The 24,866-nt window shown below is 44.1% G+C and overlaps 1 protein-coding gene across 1 annotated transcript in view; it reads right to left on the reverse strand.

The window, feature by feature from the left end:
* The window catches only part of LOC311143713 (LIM domain only protein 7-like), a 97,591-nt gene that overhangs the window by 26,556 nt on the left and 46,169 nt on the right, over positions 1-24,866 (reverse strand). The window contains exons 2-11 of the mRNA XM_084179583.1: positions 20,194-20,310; positions 17,297-17,538; positions 16,079-16,328; positions 15,123-15,473; positions 14,174-14,500; positions 13,331-13,480; positions 11,987-12,844; positions 9,657-9,689; positions 6,548-6,653; positions 317-444 (exon numbers count right to left, since the gene is read on the reverse strand). Coding sequence (XP_084035709.1) covers positions 317-444; positions 6,548-6,653; positions 9,657-9,689; positions 11,987-12,844; positions 13,331-13,480; positions 14,174-14,500; positions 15,123-15,473; positions 16,079-16,296 — 2,171 coding nt within the window. The 5' untranslated portion in view covers positions 16,297-16,328; positions 17,297-17,538; positions 20,194-20,310. The remainder of the gene's footprint in view (positions 1-316; positions 445-6,547; positions 6,654-9,656; positions 9,690-11,986; positions 12,845-13,330; positions 13,481-14,173; positions 14,501-15,122; positions 15,474-16,078; positions 16,329-17,296; positions 17,539-20,193; positions 20,311-24,866) is intronic.

The raw sequence follows: 24,866 nt of genomic DNA on the forward strand, positions 1-24,866 counted from the left end.
ATGATTGCTAATAAACTTGGCAATTGCCACATTAACAATGTACTTTGCTGCAGCACAGGCATTCAAAAAGTAACAGTTTAATGCCCAGACCTGTATGTACTCAACCCAGGTGCAGTATCTACCTATCCCCACTGTCATCTTCATTAGGCACCAAACGGAAGAACAGGCAGGGACTAGGTGGACATGGAGGGATCAACAGGACATGTCCAGTAAGAAACCCTCATTATAATTTTCCCTTGCAAATTGTTTTCCGTTGACTGCCCGCATTAAATCATTAGCCCTGGTGTCTACCTGTGCTCAGGTGTCACTCTATTACCTCCAATTGGACCTCTGTAAACCGCCGCTCCCTCCTCCGGTGCTCGCTGTGCTCCGCTCCCTCTCCTCTTTCTTCTTCACAATATCAGAGTTGAAGCTCTTGCGACGGTTCTTCCACTTGGTGAGGTCCTGCGGAGACGAAACACAAGTCAGAGACCTCCTTAGAAACGTGCATCTTGGAAAAACTCATGTAACAGTTAAATCCCCTAACGGATGTCGAGGGTGGATAATGTGAAAGTGGTTAGCCGCATAGTAGAGGACAGAGACAGTGAGAGAGACAGTGAGAGAGAGAGAGAGAGAGAGAGAGAGAGAGAGAGAGAGAGAGAGAGAGAGAGGACTAGATTCGAAGGTATCCTATTTGTGTCAGTTTAGCTCCTCCCGCCTCACGTCCCGTGTGTATTGGGGCCCATGAATGACCTAAATCTGTGCTAAGACACCAAGACACTATACTATACTGCTGCACTATGTTATCACACCACTGATAGACATATAGCACTGTAACTGGTTACAGTAACAGGTAAGAATGAGGCCTTTACCATACTCACTCATATTTCGTGGAATAATTACATGAACTGAGTTGGACATGGTGAAACATTGTGAAATGACCTAACTTTTGCATCCTGCCCCTCTTTTTCTTCTCTCTCTCTTTTTCTGTGCACTCTCTTCACTCTTTCTCTTTCTCTCTGTACCTTTACAAAACAAGCTCTCCTTTCACCTGTACCCACAGGCACACACTGGGCCAGAATACCTGTTCTCTTCAGATTTCCATTCTCCCCATTTCAAATACTAACTAGACTGATCTATCATACAGTATGTTGTTACCTGTAGACAGCTGGGATGGCTTTGACTTGAGTGTACACATTTTAGACAAGGATACAATAACCATGGCTTATATATTGACATGTTCGATGACTGTTTAATCTGTGATAATTAAACAGGCCTAGTTCCCTACGTGTTAATGACCATACTAGATTGCGTAAAGCATGGGTTGGACAGGTTTTTCATTCTTATTTTAATGGCAAAGTCAGGGGAACAGCAATAGTGATTCACAAACGAGTACAGTTTTCACCCCCACAGATGATTTCAGATCCTGTAAGAAGTTATACAATAGTTAGTGGCCCCCTCTTCCAGACCCCTGTAGTACTTGAGAATGTTTACACCCCTAACTGGGATGACACTAGATTCATGACATCTCTTTTAGCCTCTCTCCCTAATCTTGACACCCACCGCCTTGTCTTCGGCGGGGACCTTAACTGTGTTATTGAACACTTGAACACTTACTCCTTCTGGGATGGCAAAAGCTCTTTCTACATTCATGACCCAAATGGGTTGTGTTGATCCATGGCGCTTCCTCCACCCGGTCACAAAGGACTTCTCCTACTTTACTTAATGTTCATCAAGACTACTCGCGCATAGACTACATTTATTTTATTTTAGATAGAGCCCTTCTCCCCTCAGTTAAAACTACATAATATTCTGCTATAGTAATTTGGGACCATTCCCCCCACATTCTGGATTTAGCTCTTACTCCGAGCGCAAAAAAACTGTTGAATTGGAGATTTAACACGGCCCTATTGTCTAACAAAGAATTCTGTGACTTTATTTCAACCAACATAGACGTATTCATTCAAACAAATAAAAATGACGACACCTCCCCCTCTCTTCTTTGGGAGACTTTCAAAGCTGTATTACGGGGAAAGATAATTTCTTACAAAGCTCATTTTTGTCAAACAAAGAAAACTGAAACGTCAAGAACTGGTGGACTCAGTGCTGTCAATAGACCACCAATATTCAACTTCACCATCCCCTGAATTATACGCAGAGAGGCTGAAACTTAAAACTCAATTTAATCTGCTTTCCACTGATAAAGCAGAGTTTCTGTTGCAATGAACAAAGGGGACGTACTACGAATATGGTGACATGGCCAGCCGCCTTTTGGCACACCAACTTCAAATCAAATTGTATTTGTCACCTTACCGCAAATTGCTTACTTACAAGCCCTTAACCAACAATGCAGTTCAAGAAATAGAGTTAAGAATATATTTACTAAATAAAATAAAGTAAAAAATTAAATAAAAAGTAACACAATAAAATAACAATACAGAGGCTATATACAGGGGGTACCGGTAACAAGTCAATGTGCGGGGGTACAGGTTAGTCGACATAATTTAGACATGTAGGTAGGGGTAAAGTTCCACAGTCAGCATCTCCAGTCAGCATCTCATCTTATCTCTCAGGTATATGACTCTTACAAGTGATCCCTCTAATATTAATTCAACTTTTGTGTCATTTTATTCTATCCTCTACAAATCTGAACCCCCATCAGATAATACGGCTATGGACAACATTTTAGATAACTTGGACATGAGTAAAGTTCTGGACAACCCTTGCATCTAGATGAGATAACAAAGGGTCTAAAGTTAATGCAAAGTGGCAAGGCCCCAGGCCCTGATGGCTGCCCCGTCGATTTGTATTAACAATTCTCAGATCAACTCGCCCCATTATTATTAAATATGTTCACTGACTCGTTATCACAGGGCTGTCTCCCCCCAACGCTAAATCAAGCCTTCATCTCACTTACACTCAAGAAAGATAAAGATCTGGCAGAATGTGGTGGATATCGGCCCATTTCACTTTTGAACACTGATGTTAAACTATTAGCTAAGGTTCTAACATGCCGGTTGGAACCCTGCCTTCAGCATGTCATACAGTGCCTTGCAAAAGTATTCATCCCCCTTGGCGTTTTTCCTATTTTGTTGCATTACAACCTGTAATTTAAATTGATTTTTATTTAGATTTCATGAAATGGACAAACACAAAATTGTCCAAATTGGTGAAGTGAAATGAAAAAAAATAACTTGTTTCAAAAGATTCAAAAAAATAAATAATGGAGAAGTGGTGCGTGCATATGTATTCACCCCCTTTGCTATGAAGCCCCTAAATAAGATCTGGTGCAACCAATTACCTTAAGAAGTCACATAATTAGTTAAATAAAGTCCACCTGTGTGCAATCTAAGTGTCACATGATCTCAGTATATATACACCTGTTCTGAAAGGCCCCAGAGTCTACAACACCACTAAGCAAGGGGCACCACCAAGCAAGCGGCACCATGAAGACCAAGGAGCTCTCCAAATAGGTCAGGGACAAAGTTGTGGAGAAGTACAGATCAGGGCTGTGTTATAAAAAAACATCAGAACATCCCACGGAGCACCATTAAATCCATTATTAAAGAATGGAAAGAATATTGCACCACAACAAACCTGGCAAGAGAGGGCTGCCCACCAACACTCATGGACCAGGCAAGGAGGGCATTAATCAGAGAGGCAACAAAGAGACCAAAGATAACCCTGAAGGAGCTGCAAAGCTCCACAGCGGAGATTGGAGTATCTGTCCATAAGACCACTTTAATCCGTACACTCCACAGAGCTGGGTTTTACGGAAGAGTGGCCAGAAATATAGTTCTGTTTTTTTGTCTTATTTTTGTTTGTTTCACAATAAAAAATATTTTGCATCTTCAAAGTGGTAGGCATGTTGTGTAAATCAAATGATACAAACCCCCCAAAAAGGGTTTCAACCTGGTTGAGTGGGATTATTTATTTAAGATTTGGTGAAGATTTGGTTTTGGGTCCAATTTCATCTCATGGATACATCTGCTCTATTCTGCTCCTACGGCTACCGTACACACCAACTCTCAACACTCAAAATACTTCCCCCTCTCCAGAGGGACCCGTCAAGGGTGTCCTATGTCTCCGCTCCTTTTTGCACTTGCGATAGAACCACTTTCCTTGGCCTTAAAATTATCATCATGATTCACTGGAATCCACCGAGCTGGTGAAGAACACAAAATGTCACTGTATGCAGATGATTTACTATTATATATAACTAACCCTGTGAACTATGTCGATAACATAACGCATATTTTAAACACATTTAGATCATTCTCAGGTTACAAATTGAACATTCAGAAAAGTGAATGTTTTCTGATCAACACCGCTGCCAAACATAGGACAGCCGTCTTCTCTCTCTCCAAATACTTGGAGTGATCAGAGTTGGAGGGAGGCTGCGCCAAGCAGAAGTCTTGGATACCGATGCTATCCATCGAATTATCCTTGACTCCAGACACCCTCTCACCAGCCTCCTCATCAAGAGTTATGATGAGAGGCTTCTCCACCCAGGGCCAGAGAGAGTCTATGGGGAGATGAGGCGGAAGTACTGGATACTTGGAGGACAAGGAGCCATTCACAAGCACCAATACGCCTGCATGGAATGTCAGAGATGGTGGGCCAGAGCAACTGTGCTCAAAATGGCAGATTTGCCCCCTGCTCGCGTGCACCTCCTCAAACCCCGCTTCTGGTCAACAGGAGCAGATTGCTTTGGGCCCTTTACGGTCAATCTAGGTCGTCGAGTGGAGAAGCGCTTGGGCATTATTTTCAAGTGTTTGACAACTAGATGCGTCCACCTGGACCTACTGGAGAGTTTGGACACTGAATTCTTCCTCATGGCCCTACGGCAGTTTATCTCCCGACGGGGGAATCCATACGAGATCCTGGCTGACAGGGGCACAAACCTCAAGGCAGGATAAGCCAGGTTGGAGGAAGCCTTCCAAGCAATGGAACCAACCCTCCAGGATCAACTGATGGACCAACAAATCTACTTCAAATTCAATCCTCCAAGAGCTCCTCAGTTTGGAGGCACGAGAGCTCAAATCTGTCACACCGAATCTGCTCTTGATGGGGCGCCGAGACGCCTCACTTCCTCAAGCCATGTATGCTGATACCAACCTCGTTGGCAGACGCCGGTGGCGGCACAGCCAGATCTTGGCTGACCATTTCTGGGCCCGATTCATTCTGGGATTACCTACCAACCCTACAGCACAGAGGGAAATGGCGGAGAGAAACGGCCAGCCTGGACACTGGCCAAGTAGTAATAATAATGGACCCTCAACTGCCTCGAGCCTCCTGGCCGGTGGGCCATATCACCAAGACCATGCCTGGGACCGACGGTCGTGTTAGATCAGTGGAGATCAAGGTAAAGAACCGGACATATATCCGGCCAGTTGCCTGACTAATTCCTCTCCCTGAGTTGACAGAGGACGTGGAGCGATGAGCCTTGTGAGGAGTATGGAATTTTACAAATTTCCGGGGTGGCTGTAGAAAAGGCCTATGGAGTTGGTGGAATCACCCTTTAATTCATGGCCAATTGCGCAGCTGGGCCAGAGTGCTTTAATTCGGTCAGGTGAAAATGTCTGACAGATCTCAACTCATTAAAAGGAGGAAATCACCACCGCCCGACCTAGCTGCTTTCTCTTCCCCAACTCCGTCTAATCCAGACATTTTGTGCATCCACGAATCAACGTAAATCCACCGAATCTGTTATCTTTCATCTGAATTATCTGTTGCGATCAGGAGAGCGGGAGAGCGGGCCATCAGTTATTGTTTCTAGTTATTACTGCGGAGTGTGGCTTGGTGCACACGCTTCAAACCCATTGTGTTATGTCAATGGACAATGATCACGGCCTTACAGATCATCACATGCCAATTATGCCATTGATATATGGTTAAAATGTCACAAAATAACATGTAAATATGAAGACAATCCTGGAAGAATGAAATAGGAAACTTTATTATTATTTTCTAAATTGATCAATCCTGACATCAAACGTATTGAGATTATAGATTGAATAATTGATAACTGATCGATTTATTTGCATTATCATTCTCATGATTATGATGAATGGTTATGATCCTAAAGGACTCAATCATGCTTCATATTGAATTCCTACTGAAATGAATTGCGGAATTACCTCATTATGTTAATAATGAGAATGATTGTTATGATTTGACTTTTGTGATTATGAATTTGATTGGATACATGTTATTCTGTTTCCTTTGTTATGCAGCACAGACAAACTACCCAGTAAATATACCACTTTGGGGTTAAAGGAATTCCTGCCTCAGTCTCCTGACCCGTGACCACCTGTTCACCTTCACTATTGTCAGTCATCCTACCTGTCCAGCTACCCACACAGATTCCAATAATCTTTCAGTTTCTATTGGACAAATTCTGGTAGGTCCTTACCAGTTTCGTCCTGTTTGCTTCCATTTGGTTCTTAGTGAATACACCCCAAGTCTACCTGATCCAATTACAAACGCTAATTTTCATTTAGCGTTTCAAGATGTTTTGTCACAGTATGCCTACTGAACTGTGGTGGTTGCAGGTTCATGTACTCACATCCTGCCACTGGTCCTCATTCTCCTTGACCTGCTCTCTGATCTTCTGTAGCTCCTCGTAGCGCACCTGCTTCAGGTCCACCGCAAGGTCTGTCATTGATTTGCTCCTACACACCGCCAGAGAAGAGGAAGAGGGTTTAAAGACAGGTTTGGGATCAGTGTCAACTCAGTTACAGGCATTGGACCATCAGCAAGGAGCATAAACGTACTGTGCACAAGACTGATGTTACTGTCACAAAGTAGGCTACAGATGTATGTGTCAACATACACTCCAAATCCACTACAATCCCAGATGCTGACACACATGCCAATCATTAATGCTCTCAAAATGTGGAACAAAAAGTGCTTGTTAAACTAAATCTCAATTAAATAAACTGAAACATACTTTTACACATACAGTGAGGGAAAAAAGTATTTGATCCCCTGCTGATTTTGTACGTTTGCCCACTGACAAAGAAATGATCAGTCTATAATTTTAAAGGTAGGTTTATTTGAACAGTGAGAGACAGAATAACAACAACAAAATCTAGAAAAACGCATGTCAAAAATGTTATAAATTGATTTGCATTTTAATGAGGGAAATAAGTATTTGACCCCCTCTCAATCAGAAAGATTTCTGGCTCCCAGGTGTCTTTTACATTTACATTTTAGTCATTTAGCAGACGCTCTTATCCAGAGCGACTTACAGTTAGTGAATACATATATATATTTTTTTATACTTGCCCCCCCGTGGGAATCGAACCCACAACCCTGGTGTTGCAAACGCCATGCTCTATCAACTGAGCTACATCCCTGCCGGCCATTCCCTCCCCTACCCTGGACGACGCTGGGCCAATTGTGCGCCGCCCCATGGGTCCCCCGGTCGCGGCCGGCTGCGACAGAGCCTGGATTCGAACCAGGATCTCTAGTAGCACAGTTTGCACTGCGATGCAGTGCCTTAGACCACTGCGCCACTCAGGAGGAGCTGAGACCACTGCGCCACAGGTAACGAGCTGAGATTAGGAGCACACTCTTAAAGGGAGTGCTCCTAATCTCAGCTTGTTACCTGTATAAAAGACACCTGTCCACAGAAGCAATCAATCAATCAGATTCCAAACTCTCCACCATGGCCAAGATCAAAGAGCTCTCCAAGGATGTCAGGGACAAGATTGTAGACCTACACAAGGCTGGAATGGGCTACAAAACCATCGCCAAGCAGCTTGGTGAGAAGGTGACAACAGTTGGTGCGATTATTCGCAAATGGCAGAAACATAAAATAACTGTCAATCTCCCTCGGCCTGGGGCTCCATGCAAGATCTCAACTAGTGGAGTTGCAATGATCATGAGAACGGTGAGGAATCAGCCCAGAACTACACGGGAGGATCTTGTCAATGATCTCAAGGCAGCTGGGACCATAGTCACAAAGAAAACAATTGGTAACACACTACGCCGTGAAGGACTGAAATCCAGCAGCGCCCGCAAGGTCCCCCTGCTCAAGAAAGCACATATACAGGCCCGTCTGAAGTTTGCCAATGAACATCTGAATGATTCAGAGGAGAACTGGGTGAAAGTGTTGTGGTCAGATGAGACCAAAATCGAGCTCTTTGGCATCAACTCAACTCGACGTGTTTGGAGGAGGAGGAATGCTGCCTATGACCCCAAGAACACCATCCCCACCGTCAAACATGGAGGTGGAAACATTATGCTTTGGGGGTGTTTTTCTGCTAAGGGGACAGGACAACTTCACCGCATCAAAGGGCCGATGGACGGGGCCATGTACCGTCAAATCTTGGGTGAGAACCTCCTTCCCTCAGCCAGGGCATTGAAAATGGGTCGTGGATGGGTATTCCAGCATGACAATGACCCAAAACACATGGCCAAGGCAACAAAGGAGTGGCTCAAGAAGAGCACATTAAGTTCCTGGAGTGGCCTAGCCAGTCTCCAGACCTTAATCCCATAGAAAATCTGTGGAGGGAGCTGAAGGTTCGAGTTGCCAAACGTCAGGCTCGAAACCTTAATGACTTGGAGAAGATCTGCAAAGAGGAGTGGGACAAAATCCCTCCTGAGATGTATGCAAACCTGGTGGCCAACTACAAGAAACGTCTGACCTCTGTGATTGCCAGCAAGGGTTTTGCCACCAAGTACTAAGTCATGTTTTACAGAGGGGTCAAATACTTATTTCCCTCATTAAAATGCAAATCAATTTATAAAATGTTTGACATGCGTTTTTCTGGATTTTGTTGTTGTTATTCTGTCTCTCACTGTTCAAATAAACCTACCATTAAAATGATAGACTGATCATGTCTTTGTCAGGGGATCAAATACTTTTTCCCTCACTGTATGTTTCTCATAAGAACACAGAAAACAAAAACATTTCAAGGTTCAACATTCATTGAAGATGAAACAGTATTTTTCATCTACACAACACCGTTAAGACTAAAAGATAGTACAAACAAAACATGTTCCCCATTTTTCACATTTCTTAGTCAGGTATTAGTAAGCAAACAAAATAAGCAACAGTTGAGTCACACAAAACACAAGCTTAATGTGGTTTTAGCCTAATGGGTTAGACAAACCATGCTGTAAATCTCAACCATCCCATTCATGCAAAATATGCTTGTTCACTCGAAGCTTTCAAAGTTGTCTATGGCCAAAAACATTCACTCCATTTCACTGACCTGTAAACTTCTGAATCATACTGCTATCAATGTCTCTTCATCTTGTCTGTCTGTTACACAAAACCAACCATCACGCTAGCCTACAACCTGTGCTTGAACAATTTTCTAACTCTCAGCTGTACAGAACATACAGTATGTTTGGTTGGATGACCCAGCATATCGGTATTGTGTGTAAAATCCCCTCACACCACTTTGTTGCTTTGTCAATAGTTTTGTGGAGTGCGTCGTGTCCCACCCCCCTTGGTTTGGCCCTGCACCATTCAATTCCCAGCAATGTGTCAGTGTCAGCGTATAGCAGTCAGCCAGAGAGTGAGGGAGCTAGTAAACGAGAGAAGCAACACGAAGGCAAAAGGAGGAAGGAGGCAGAGGGGTGCTCTGTGATTGCATGGCGGGGGTGGCTGTGGAGAGAACACGACCATGCCACATTCCTGGGAACAGACATAATCAACTCACCCATCGCTAGCAACGTCATGCTTTTGGAGCAGTCTAGGAGAGCCAGAGAAGAGAACCACACAGACAAAAAAGTCACATTTGGGACAGAATTTATTTTCCTATTCTGGGAATAAGTAGAGGTGAAGTGATCCCTAACCACTATCTGGAGTTTTTCTCTCCCTCTAATGGTTAAGGTTAGGATTGGGAATCTAATCCTAGACAGACCTGTGGTAAGGGATGGCTACCTCCAGCCTCTGTCTTCAAGATTCATACAGGAGGGGAAAAAGATCAAGTGCATGGATGGACACACATAATGGTTCATTACAATGCATAGTCAAGTGCCCCTCCACTTCAGCTTCGTTCTCCTGGGGTTTCACTTTCCTTTTTATTGAAGGTGGGTGTGTATCACAGTTCGAGTACCACCTTCCTTTGATCTCTTCGAGACCAGAGCTAGGGTGATGTCACTGGAAACTCTACAGGACTTTTCCATGTGTGAGGGAAATACATCCAGATGCCTCAGACTCATGTTTGAATGGCCTGTTTTGTGAGTGTGTCACACAGAGAAATAGAACGTGGGTGCATGTGATTGTGAGTGTGTGAGAGGGAAGGTGTGTGTGTGTGTGTGTGCGTCATATGTACACTCACCTCCATATGTATTTGGACAGTGAAGCTACATTTTTTTATTTTGTCACCCCATTTGAAGAAATCACAAGTATTTGGACAAATGTACTTATAGTGTATTAAAGCAGTCAAAAGTTTCGTGTTTTGGATTATGTTATGCCTAACAGGAATTGAATGGTGAATAATGTCTTGTGCCATTTTGGAGTCAATTTTATTGTAAGTAAGAATAGAAGATGTTTCTGAACACTTCTACATTTATGTGGATGCTACCATGATTATGGATAATCATGAATGAATTGTGAATAATGATGAGTGAGAAGGTTAGCATGTTTTGTTGAACATTATCTCATTCATCATTATTCATGATTCATTCATGATTCATTCATGATTTTTCTTAATCATGGCATTATCAGGATTAATTTTGTTCTGAAACATCTTATCTACTCACTTAGAAAGAATGTTACTCCAGTCATCATTCACCATGCAGTTACTATTGCGCCAGGCAAGCTCAAAGGACCACAGCTAAAGTATTTGAAATGATTTCAAATAGTATTTTGAATCCAGGTCTGGTTTGGTGCAGTGTCTAGGTGTAAGTATGGGGTTCATCTCGGAAACCCAAAACTAAAATCTTGCGTAATTGCATCAGATGCTTGATTAGGTTCAGGAGGGAGATTATATACTGTATTTTATGAGAAAAGATACTAACAAGACTAGCAAAGTCTCCATCCCCCTAAACGGAAACTCTCAGCCAAAGCATGGGCCAAATGTTCCTCGTTAGTTGTCGCATCTCCGTCTGTTTGACAGACGCTATGTTACGTGTGTCTGTCCATGAGAGTGAGTTTGTGGTCAATAGCCTGAGTTATATATAGATCTTACTCATGTTCAATTCCTTATCATACCACTGTGCTCATACTGTTCCCTGCTCCCCAAGTCAGTATGAAGTTCCCTGATGTTGAGGAGACACTGTGTTGTTCCAAGGCAAATAGAGGTGCTAGGGTGATGTCATACTACGCCATTCGTGAACCACCTCTGATTGATTCCATGACAACAGCTTTCAGTCTGTTTTGTCTTTTTTTATTAAGCATGGGACAAAGTATTTTTAAATTCACAGGCAAAGGCAATCCATGAGCAGAAAACAACCCCCCCCCCAATTCTGATGGACGCATACATTTTTGGTCACTGCATTGACGACAGTACTCATGTGGTGGTGTCTAGAATTAGCACTTTTAAAAAGGTTGGCAGCAGTTATGCAAGTTGTACAGAAAGGTCATTCACTTAGGGTGTTGCGTTTTAGATCTTCAGAATCGTATAGCTTGTATGGTTTCAGAAAATACCACAACCTGGGTAAAAAAGGTCATTTGTTTAAATTAAAGAAGAAAACAACACACAACCCAGAGATTTGAGGCTCTGTCTCAAATGGCACCCTATATAGTGCACTACTTTTGACTAGAGCCTCACACGGTAGACATATGTGGGTCTGGGTCAGTCATAGTAGTACAGTGTCCCTGGAGCAAATTAGAGTTAAGTACTTTGCTCAGGGGCACGTCGACAGATTTTTCACCTTGTCGGCACGGGTATTCGAACCAGCAACTCTTCAGTTACTGGCCCAACGCTCTAACCGCTACGCTACCTGCTGCCCATAGCAGTGCACTATATAGGGTTTGGGGTGCCAAATGAGATTTGTTGTTTTCGGCAGCCATTTTAGTTCCTAACGGTTCAGAAAGGCTAACCTCTCGATCATCATCCTCTTCTTGTACCTAAGCCGACTAGCCTCCCTAATCGCCACCATTTTCTGCAGGTCGCCCTCGCTACAGGAAGTGGGCAGCGACGGACCCATCTGATTGGCTGACGTACCTAGATACGAACCCTGACCTTGGATACGCACTGCCCCCACCCCCACCCCGAGCACCACCCCAAACTTCCTCAGCAGCATGTCATCCGTTTTGGGGTGCCCGTCACAATCTCCTCTTTCCTCATGGTTCTCCCCGCCCTCAGCTTCAACCTCCTGGTTCAAAGGTGAGGGGGCGCAGAGCAGCCGTGCCTGGAGCTTGGCAGGCAGCGCCCACGGCTCAGGGATGTTCATCGGGTTGTAGCTGTCGGCAGCACCCAACAGTGGTCTCTGCCGCCGACCATCCTGGGGCGGGTTGACCTTCCGAAAGACAAAGTCGTCCCGCTCGATGTCGGGGATGACGGTCTTGTTGCCCTTGCCCGGCCTATGCGGCTGGGTGGCAATGCTGAGCTGGGGGTTCGAGGCGTAGAGCTGGCCGGACATGCGGTTTACACACACCTGGGTTTTCAGCACAGCCAGCTCCGAGTTGGAGTGGAAGGCCTGGGTGCGTCGGGCGAACATGTCGTCATTCTCCAGGTCAGGGAAGATGCTCGCCAGGGACTCATCCGATGGGTCTGGAGGCTCCAGGGGGTTGTCACGCCCCAGAAGGGGACGCTTCTCACATCTGACCAGCCGGGGGCCTGAGGTGGGGTCGATCTTGGAGAATACCACCGGGGAACGCTCAAAGTATGGGATGTTGGTGGGTTGCTTTTTGGGGGGCTGGTAGAGGGCAGTGTATTGTGGCTGAGTGTTGTAGGGACTGGAGGAGGGGGGGGGGGGGCGCGGGAGAGAGAAGAGAAAGAGAGAGGGTAGAGGGTTGATGAGTTGCATGCAAGTAGAATAGGAGGAAAACTGAAAGAGCTAGGAAAAGGAGGTTTAAAAAAAGGAAAGCTGTTTGATTCAAAACAGGGCTGCATCAAACTGGGGATCTTGTATTCTGAAGCATCTTATTCAAATCGTAAATGCTTGGCAAAGAGTACAGTATCTTAACATATGTACTGATGCAAATTGGACTAAACAGCAAGACAGCAAAGCGATTATACCTCAGTATAACTGGTATAACTGTCAAAACTGTCAAAACTGCTCTTCAAGGCATGTTAGGGCAAAGTTATTAGCTTAGCTTTGTGGCACAGTATCGCTGTTAGTACGTGAGGGAGGGCAGCCAATCAGAACTCCTGCCCTTTTAAGGCAATGTTCTAGACCAGTGCTCCTGTGATGTCACAATCAATCGAGCAGCTGTATCGACCTTTGATCTGCAGCCGGGTGGCTGGTGTGGGTGGAGCCTTCAGGTACATGGGGGTGAGAGGAGGGGGAGGGGCCTGAAGGGGCTGAGGAGAGCCAGCGACTGACATCGCAGTCAGAGTCGTCAGAGGATGAGCTGCCAGACTTCTTTCGGCTATGGCCCCAGAGAGAGGAGTGGGTGCAGAAAAGAAAGAGATAGAAAGAGAAAGAGAGAGGTGGGGAGAGAGAGAAAGAGAGAGGGGGGGGAGAGAGAGAAGGGGGGAGGGAAAGTGAGGGAAAAAGAGAGTGGGGAAAGGGAGAGTAAGGCAAAGTGAGAAGAAAAGAGAGAAACAGAAGTCAGACAGGTGGAATCAACACAGTGAAGTAGTGTAAAAGTAGAGTAGAATAGTGCCCCACAGCAGTGCAGACCCAACTAATCAATCAAATGAAAGCTTTATGAATGATGTTAGAATCACATGGATTAAACAGACTATAGGGAATCACTGGAAAATGTTGTGATAGAAAGAGATAGAAACTGGAAACTGTGAAAATTGTTGGTTATAGAGTGATAAAGTACTGTTATAGCAATAAGCATGGGCTGTGCTATTAGAAATATTGAATGGAAGAAAGAGTAAGGAAATTATGGTTTGTAAATGTTGACATTGTATGTACTAATGTTGTATATAGTATTTGAAATGTACAGTATGAACATGTGAATGGAATGTAAGTGCTTTAAATTATGACATTAAATCTGTGTTATGGGTATGATGATGCTGTAAGTGTGTGTGTGTGTGTGGTGTGTGCGGTCTTTAACATTGGCCCTCTCTGCATCGTCCGTCCCCCCCTCCCTGTCAGTATGTCCACAGACCTGAAGCCCTGGATCTTTTTGTACCAGGGTCTCCTCTGGGACCCCAGTTTGATCTTCTGCATGTGGGCGTCCTCCTCGGGCGTCCAGAACTTGGGTAGGAACCTGTCATATGACACGTCGACAGGTGGCTTGGGCGACACGCCCACTTTGCGGGCGTACAGGTCGTCCTGAACGGGGTCAGCGTACCCAACATCATCTTCCTCGTCTTCAGAATCGTCGTACATCTGTCGGAGGAGGCTATCAGTGGGGAGAGGATGGCGGTGGTCCACCCTCACTGAGCCCATCTGAGGCTGGGGGGAGCGCATCGGCGTCATTGGCCCACTGCTGCTACTCGAGAGAGAAAGAGACCAGCCAATCATATGAGTGGAAAGGGTTTATCAGGAAGTGCACACAAGCAATCACAGGCAGAGCAAGGAGCCTATAGTGTTGGAACAACCTTGGGTAAACGGCACACAATCTCCAATGAGAGCACACAAGGATAGGGTTAGAAGACAATGCAGAACCAAAACGAAAAACACATGATGAACAAAAAAATATTTTTGGGGATGTTTCAAATCAATTAAATCAAATCAATTAAATTAAATCAATTAAATCAAGTAAATGAAATCGAGTCAATGAAATTGGATATTTCGGATGGCAAGTCACTCACTCAGTCACTGCAAATCCAACTGCAAAAGGAACGAGCAAATACAACTAAAGAAAACAATCAAACAGAACAATCAAACACACACACAAAAAAAACGTATCAAATCAATCAGTTAGAAGCGGCCGGCAAGTTAAGACCAAGGTAACCTGCTACACTCATGGTTCTAGAAACCATGCAAACTGAAGCGCTCTCTCGTTCTCTCATTCTTTCTTTCTCCCACACTCGTTCATCCGGCAGGCGTAACAGAAGAAGCGCTCTCTCTTTCTCTCTCTCTCTGGTCAGATGGTCATCAGGCTTTCTGACCTGAGGCAGGTCACCGTCTGCCGCGGTGGGTCGTTCGTGTTCGTGGTCATTGTCACCATTGGCCAGGTCCCTCCTTTCGCCACTGAAACCCCTCCTCCCCCTCCTCCTAATCCCACGGCATTCCCGGCCTCCACAGGGCTGATTGGTAGTGCGAAGTTGGTAGGCGGGGCGGGGGAGGGACTGTGGAAGCGCCGGCTGGCCAGGTCATCCAGAACGAGGTCGGGGTCCGGCCGCTCGGGGTCGGACTCGTCGTCACTGCCACTCTCGTACTCGTACGCCCACTGCAGGTGGGCGGCGGGCAGGGAATTCTGGGATATGCATCTGTTGTTGGAGGATTCGGACCTGGTCTCACTGAGGTCAGTGTTCCGTGGTTAGTCGCAACAGGAGGATATGATGGTACAGTGCACACACACAACCATAACCATGGGACAATCATACACAACCATGGGAGAAACAACCAGTAGACAGACAGACAGACAGTGGAGATGATAGGAGAGGAGTGTGTAAGGACAGGGCAGGGATCAGGGTATGGCATACAGTAGATTTAAACCACATAGAGTCAGAACCATTTCTTATACAGTATTCACCAGTGCAAAGTGGAAGTTTTATTCCGTGTGAAAGAAAACAAGCTGGCTTATAAAGCTAGCTTACTGTAGCTTAATGTAGTTTCATAACGATCAAAGAAACTGGGTGGCAAGGTTTGGCTCGATACCATTTCGATTTAATAGAAGGATACCAATTCACCTGAATTTGACTGAATTAAAATGGAATTGAGCCCCACCCTTCTGGATGATTTAACCATTGACAGACCAGTGAACAGGCCGTAATGAACATTTTACACTTCTATTGGCCCTTCGTATATCTGAAAGGATTTGCTAGAGCAGCACCTGTGGATAAAGACTTGAGGCAGCTGATTTCTGGTGTATAAGCTATAGGTGTGTGTATGACTCTGCTACCTGGTGAAGGTGCCATCCTCCTCTGTGTACATGGGGCTGGCCCAGCTTCGGCGGCTGTCCTCGTGGCGCTCGGCCCGCTTCTTGCGGAGCGGCGCTGGCACGTAGGCCGCCGGCTTGTCCTTGGTGGGCAGGAACTGGTTGAACTGTGTGGTCGTTTTGGGTGCGATGACCAGCGAGCGGCGGTAGTGCAGCGAATCCTTGTTACTGTCCGCCGCCATCCTGAAGACTGAGTCCGTGTCACTCCCACAACCTAGGGGGGTGAGGAGAAATAGAGAAGGAAGAGGGGAGAAATTGAAGAGGAAGGGGGAGCGAAGAGTAAGAGGAGAGAAAAAGTAGAAAGAGGGAGAATTCCAGTGAGGGTTGTGGAGGGGGAGATAAGAGGTAAAAGAGAGAATAGCAAAGTGGAGATTGGAAAGGGAGGTAAGGGGAAGGGAAGGTGGGAGGAGGGACCTGCTCTCCTAGGCCTTAAACACCACCAACCCCTATCTAAGACCAAACCAAAACCTATTCGACTTAATTAAAATAACTATTGTATAATAGAAGTAGAAAATAGCTTTTTGTGTAATATATTGTTCTCCTTACAGTGAGTTTGATGAGTTGTGAAGAGAAAATACATATCATTAAATGTATCAACCACTAGAGAGCGATACGTATTTATTTTTACAAGTAGTTTGCTCTCTTAAACTGATGCTACATGTTTTTTTATCCCAAAACATTATTTGTTTTACATTGAGACTAAGACATTGTATTATGAAAATATTCCTATTTTTGTGTCGGCTGCGAGACTTTGAACTGATAAACTAGTTCACACACTGTCAAATGTCAACAAAGATCCGATATTGGTAAAATCAACATGCTCAGTGTGAATTTCACAGATATTCTCAGATAGTCCTAAGGAAACAATACCATCTACCCTTCAAATACCATCACGTTAACACAATCATTACTGCTCAAGATCTCAGACTAAGATATAGAGGTATACTATTATTAGCCAAAAACAAAGCATAACAAAATATACCCAAAACACACTCAAGTCCTGTCCGAGTGGAGTGTGTGATAATTGAGATTGGTGTGTGTGTGTGTGTGTGTGTGTAAAAGCGTAACAAAGTTTAACCAAAACACGCAACTTGGGTCCTGTCCGATTGAGATTGACGTGTGTGTGTGTGTCTCTGTGTGTCTGTGTGTAGTTGAGATTGACAAGTGTGTGTGTGTCCATACCCTCACTGTTGCCTTTGAGTGTTGTTCGAGGATTTGCTATGTGGTCTAGAACCCAGGGAGTCCAAGCTATCCAAAGAGTCCCCTCTTCTGTGTCCTCCTCCTCCTCCTCCTCCTCTCAGTATAGGGAATAGATCGTCTTTGTCACTGTACCAGCTGTCTCCAAAACCACTGTCTCTTTCTCTAAAGCTGCTGCTGCTGCTGCTAAGGCTGCTGGCTCTCTGGCCGGACGATTCCTTGAGTGCCTGCAATACATACAAACACACAAACATTTGAAAGACAGAATGTTGTGTCTCTTAGTCATTTAGCTTTTTAGGGTTATCCTCACTGGGTACATGACAACTCACACACGTACACATGCACACACACACACCTCCCCGACACACATACTTCTGATGACCACAACTCCAACGCATAAATGTTTTCCGCTCTGACTCATACAAGCACAACCCAGTTAGCCATGCGTTGTGTGATGATGGCGACCATGATAACTGTTGACTGTCTAAAGACTGGCTTAGCGTAAGCACTCAAACTGGACAGTTTTATTTCCATCTACACATTCAAAGACTTAATCATGGACACTTTTACTGACACTTTTGGCTGCTTCGTGTGATGTATTCCCAGCTAGCAATGAGGAATCGGCCCAGAAACGGCCCTCTTCCGGGTGGCCGGATCTGATTGAATCGGCCCGGAATCGGGTGTCAGGCTCGGCCCGGAATCAAAATGAATGACTGCACAGAATCGGCCCAAGTACATCGGCCCGTTTCCGTCTACCGGAATTCAGACGACTTTGCCGGCATCTTACCAGAATCCCCCCCGAAGCGGGCCGATGCAAATTTAAATATTACTATTATACATTTTATACCCATCCACAAAGTTAAATTTTTTATTTTTTACCCCCTTTTCGTCATATCCAGTTGGTAGTTACAGTCTTGTCCCATCGCTGCAACTCCCGTACGGAGTTACTACTTAAACAGATTTTTTTTTAAAATGTTTATTTTATTTTTTTGATCACAGAAACAATGAGAAAATATGGAAAAATGAAATGTTAATGTTAATTATATAAAGCAGCACGTGTAATCATCTGCCAGAGAGTAGCCACAATCGGCCCGAGAACCTAGGAATACATTTGGGCCAAATAACTCACACCGGAATCGGCCCGAGCTCAATCCCAGCATCCTAGCCATAAGTAATACTGCCGGGCCACATGAATTGGCCCAGATCCACTGTGCTAGCTAGGTTTTTGTCTCTACCTTTTTGCCCTTTGTACTGTTGTCTGTGCCTAACAATATTTGTACCATGTTTGTGCCGCCACCATGTTGTTCTGCTGCCATGTTGTGTTGCTACCATGTTGTGTTGTTGTCATGTTGTGTTGCTACCATGTTGTGTGGTCATGTTGTGTTGCTGCCATGTTGTATTGTTGTCTTAAGTATCTCTTTATGTAGTGTTGTGGTGTCTTTCTTGTCGTGATGTGTGTTTTGTTCTACTTTTTTATGTATTATCCCAACCCCTGTCCCCACAGGAGGCCTTTTGTCTCTTGGTAGGCCGTCATTGTAAATAAGAATTTGTTCTAAATGGACTTGCCTAGTTAAATAAATGTTAAATAAAATAGAACAAAAATGGCCTGGAGCCTCTCTAACCAGCCTGCTTCCCAACAAGCAACAACTTGTCAGCTGCTCCCTATGAAACAATAACTGCCTTGGCTTCCAAATGGCGCCCTTTTCCCTATATAATGTAATTCTTTTTGAACAAATTCCTATGGGCTCTGGTCAAAAGTGATGAAATATGTAAGGAATAGGGTGCCATATGGGACACAGACAATGTCAGATTTGTAATTGACTTTGAATCCAGGGCTAAACAATGCTATTCTATGCTATTCCCTACGGAGCTCGGCTTAACTTTGCTTCACTGATCTCGGACTGGAACAGATAAATGCATGGAACATGTCGTAACCAACCATCACTTTTGCCTGTTTTTAATCGTATAAAATCCAATGGTATAGAGTGTAATCGGAAGGGTTGAATGTGCTTGGTAAATCTAACTGTAAACAAACCAAACTGTAAAATTCAGCAATGTCACGACACACACAAACACATGTACATGCATGTGCAAAGACAGACATACACACACCGACACACACACTTTTATGCATGTATCAAGTGACCTATGGGCTCCTGAAGTAAACAAGATTAAAATAGCTGCGTCAGGAGATTGGATCAGTTATGACTTAACGTTGCTATGTTTTTAGTGCCGACTGTCAAGTATTTTGAGCCTGAAGCCCCTTGGCCAATGGGCTGGCTTCCTCAAAACATAGCTAAAATACCAGGAAGGATGTAGAGATGTGATGGTCTGTGAATGTAAAAGAGGATTTCATTCATACGATTTGATTCCTAGCTATGCTGATTACTCAAAGCATTACTTGGTAGCACACATAACATAAAAACTGTAGTTTGAATAACAATGTGCAGGTACATCAGGGTTGAGGTCCATTCCAATTCAATTCAGTCTCATGAACTGAAATTCCAATTAAAGTATTGAAAAATCCTAATTGAAACTAAAAGGCACCTTTCCATTCTCGAATTGAAATGGAATGTCCATCAATTGATGGACCCCAAACTTAACTAGCCCACTGTAGTACAGTGAGGCGGCTTAACTTTGAATAGCGCTAATACCGTAGCCTGGTCATTGTCGTGCAAACTCCTATGGTTAAACACATTGGCAAGACAGTACAAACAGATCTGGGACCAGGCTATTATTACTGCACCCATAGAAATATAATTACTAAAAGGGACAAACATAAAAATAGAATGGGTTATATTGAGTATAATAGAGTGAATAATTATAGAACAATAAAGTGTTAACCTAGCCTAGCACAGCATACAGTAAGGTTATATATTTACCTTGGATACTGCTGCTATGCCCAGTAGTCGTTCGAAGGCCTTGAGGTTTAGGTTAGGTCTATTATAGAAAGGTTTGCTTTGTGCCTTCCTACCCAGCCAGTATATGGTGATCAGCACCTGGGAGAAAGAGGACATGAGCTATTACAAAAATCATAATTTTAATGTATGCACAAGTACTTTACAGGAGCAATGCCAATGTCTCTAAACGCAGAGACTGGGTGGGCGCAGATGCTTTTTGCCAGAGTTTTTTCTACTTCTACTAGATCAGCTATTAAACAGAATAAACAAGCAGACCTGGGTTCAAATAGTACTTGTTTTCTTTCAAATACTTTGATTGTTTGAGGAGTGCCAGATGGGCAGGGTTTGCACTTGTGGGACTATACAATTGGTTATATGCCAGGCACCCTCAACAAGTGTGGCTAAAGTATTTGAAAGAAAACAAATCCTGTTTGAACTCATGTAAACAGTGGAAAACAGTAGGACATAGTTATATATTGATGAGAACACACTTACAGTACATTCTAGCAGCACACTAGATAGCCTACATATAGTATGGACTGTTAGGATGGATCATGATTAGATTTCTGTATTGTTATTGTATAGTAATGCCCATACAGAGGTTATACTGGCCGCTGTGGCCCCTGTGGCCACTAGTGTCCAGCTCTTTGCTTTCCTGCCTCATCCAGAACCGTCTGATACATCGCTATTTGTTTGTGTGCACTGACCTGACCTATACCTCTTGTAAACATGCAGGGCTTTGAATCATGTTTTAGAAACGTAATGTAACTCTCAACAATGCAATTCCATGAGCACTACAGATATCACAGAAATCAGGTGCAATTTGCAGGTAAAAAATGTTGAGGGATGCATTTACTCCAGTTTTACAGTACGTTTTTGTCGGTGACCCACTCTTTGATGCTAGTTCCACTTTATGTTCAGATTTCTGCATATTACATGGTAATTATATTTTGTATTGGCAGCACAGGGTAATGCTAACTACAGTGCATATTACAGGCCTTCTCTGCAAAAACATTGCTCAAGAGTCTTTAGACTAAAGCGGATACCTCGTCAGTTGCACAACTGAATGCATTTAACAAAAAATGTGTCTTCCACATTTAACCTAAGCTGCGACATCATCAGCGCCCGGGGAGCAGTTAATTACATTGCTCAAGGGCAAAACGGCAGATTTTACCACCTTGCTGGCTCAGGGATTCGAACCAGCAACCTTTCGGTTATTGCTCCAACACTCTTAACCGCTAGGCTACCTGCTACCCCCTAGCCTAAGCTACCTGCTGCACCAGAGAGTGATCTGGGTATGGTATTATGTAAATCACTTCTAATGCACATTGTCTGGCTTCTATTGACGCGGTCTGATGGTTAAGAAATGACTACATACTGTATACAGTATATTGGAATGCAGCAATAGGATGGATAAACACATACTGCAAGTACCCTACAATCACCCTACTGTTCCATTGGATTCTACAGTAGTGGGCAAAGCCAATCTCAGCCATCTTCTCAAACGTTCCCAAATAAAATAAAAACTTTTCCACTCACATTTGTCAGTCTCCTGCTGGTCCCTTGATAGGTGTGTGTATGAGAGAAGTGTATGTGGGAGTGTTTGTGTGGTTTATCACTCACTGCCTGCGAAAATGACAATAAAATAATAGCGTGTTTTGGTCTGTGTGCTTCCCCCACTGAAAGAGCTGGAAAGTGAGAGCACAATCCAGGCGGCGACTGCCAGCCCTCGAATCACCCCTGCCCCCCTCACACAACAACAGAACAACACAAAGGCTGGGGATGGGATGGAGTGGAGGCCACACACACAAGCACACACACACACAATTTCTGTCAATGGCCATACGCACACAGACTCACACACATACATACAGTGCCTTCGGGAAGCAAAAACAGGTTTCAAAAAATTGAAATATTACATTTATATAAGTATTCAGACCCTTTACTCAGTCCTTTGTTGAAGCACCTTTGGCAGCGATTACAGCCTCGAGTCTTCTCGGGTATTACATTTACATTTACATTTACGTCATTTAGCTGACGCTCTTGGATTTATTGATCATTTATGGCTATCAAAGAAGATGCATGCATACATAGTTGGCAATAAAACTGTCTTAATTAAGTACATTGATTGTATCAAAGAGATATCCTCCAGTCTCTTTTAGAAGTTTATGTTCTCATACACTTTATCTCAAGTCTGACTTGAGAACCTTCCTGTGTGTGCGTGTGCATTGGTGGTTAGGCGTTTGGTCCATATTTGCGTCGGTTATTTACGACAGTCACTAAATACCACACAGCCATAACAATAATTGGTCTTTGAAGGGTAAAAAGCAGAGGTAAGAAAAGAATGTGAGGTCCTGACACAGATTTATATGAATTTAAACCTCCCAAATACAGTAACACACAGCCTGCACACATAGATTCTCAGACAGTCAGAGATATACACCCCCAAAACATTCCACTTTTCCAGAAGTTCAGTCATATTTTTGGTTCTTGTGTATACTGACCCACAAACGTCAGTAAATCAGCCTAGTAGTAGAAGTATTGAGTCTCGATGGGTCGCTTTGCAAGTGCAACCAAACTACACCAACAAACAAAGCACATTCTAACCTTCCTGAACTTACACTCTGCCTCCAATTACTCTCCATATGTCACATGTGAAGAGGACAATAGTACGTACATCATGTGTGCTTCAACAGGGGACAAATAGCGCTGTAAAGTAGCGCGCTAGCATGATAACCACAGTGACAGAGGGATATACTGTATACAACCCTTCTCTCTGTCTCTCCGTGCTCCGCATTCCTCCCATCACACGACGATAATACAATACTCACAACACACTGAGCACTGTGTGTGTGTGTGTTATGTCCTGTGGCCCTTGCTTTTACCCAGCATGCAATGGGGCTGGTGTGGCTTGGAGCACTTGCTGAGTATACTGGGGGTGAACATTCCGTTCTGACAACTGAGTTGCTGCGACGACGACCATCTGACTTTCCATTAAAACGTTCAGAATTCTGCCTCTGCTTCGGTTTAGCATGAAAAGCGACAACAAGAAAACATATAGGTATGAGAAAGGTTCATTTCAGTTTGAAGTTAAATTATAGGTGTTGTTATCCCAATATAAATTTTTTGATGATCTTTCCACTTTATTAACAAATAAACATCTCGCTTTATCTCTGGTGCGGCCTGGAACAAAGTCTACATTCTTAACATTTATGGTGCTGCCAGGGCTGAAGAGGCAAGGTTACCTAATGCTAATTTATGAGGGCTGGTAATGGATGTAGGCCTTGTTAGGGGAACATGGGATAAAGACCTATTCTCTGTCCCCCTCAGGCCTGTACTGACGCCTCACCACCGGATCAGCTGAGAGAGAGCTATCAACAGCACCAGGCATTGTGACTGTTATTGGTCGCATACACATATTGAGCAGATGTTATTGCGGGTGTAGCGAAATGCTTGTGTTCCTAGCTCCAACAGTGCAGTAATATCTAACAATACACAACACAACAAACAAATCTAAAAAAGTTAAAGAATGGAATTAACAAATATAGAAATATTAAGACGAGCAATGTCAGAGTCGAGTATAATATATATATATATATATATATATATATATATATATATATATATATATATATATATATATACACACGATGAGATGTAGATAAATTATGGACAGTATATGACAGAATATGTAGAATATCTGAAGAGTACGTAGGATAGAATAGTATATGTACAGCAATAGTTAAACAGGATAGGCCTTGACCAGAATACAGTATAGTGGGTCAAGCAGTATGTAAACATTATTAAAGTGACCAGTGTTCCATTATTAAAGTGACCAGTGTTCCATGTCTATGTACATAGGCAGCAGCCTCTAAGGTGCAGGGTTGAGTAACCAGGTGGTAGCCGGCAAGTGGAGACTAAAGTTCAGGGCAGGGTACTGGCCCAAGGCCGGCTAGTGGTGACTATTTAACAGTCTGATGGCCTTGAGATAGAAGCTGTTTTTCAGTCTCTCGGTCCCAGCTTTGATGCACCTGTACTGACCATGCCTTCTGGGTGGTATCGGGGGGAACAGGCCGTGGCTCAGGTGGCTGAGGTCCTTGATGATTTTCTTGGACTTCCTGTGACACCGGGTGCTGTAGATGTCCTGGAGGGCAGGTAGTGTGCCCCCGGTGATACTATGGGCAGACCACACCACCCTCTGTAGATCCCTGTGGTTGCGGACGGTGCAGTTGCCGTACCAGGGAGTGATACAGCCCGACAGGATGCTCTCAATGGTGCAGCTGTAAATGTTTGTGAGGGTCTTAGGGACCAAGCCAAATTTCTTTAGCCTCCTGAGGTTGAAGAGGTGCTGTTGCTCCTTCTTCACCACACTGTCTGTGTGGGTGGACCATTTCAGATTGTCAGTGATGTGTAAGCCGAGGAACTTGAAACTTTTCACTTTATCTACTGCGGCCCCATCGATGTGGGTGAGGGTGTGCTTCCTCTGCTGTCTCCTGCAGTCCACGATCAGCTCCTTTGTTTTGTTGACGTTGAGGGAGAGGTTATTTTCCTGGAACCACTCCGCCAGGACCCTCACCTCCTTTCAGTAGGGTGTCTCATCGTTGCTGATAATCAGGCCTACCACTGTTGGGTCGTCTGCAAACCTGATAATTGAG

This window comes from Coregonus lavaretus (genome assembly GCF_964263955.1).
Source record: "Coregonus lavaretus genome assembly, chromosome: 16".
NCBI classification, from domain to species: Eukaryota; Metazoa; Chordata; class Actinopteri; order Salmoniformes; family Salmonidae; genus Coregonus; species Coregonus lavaretus.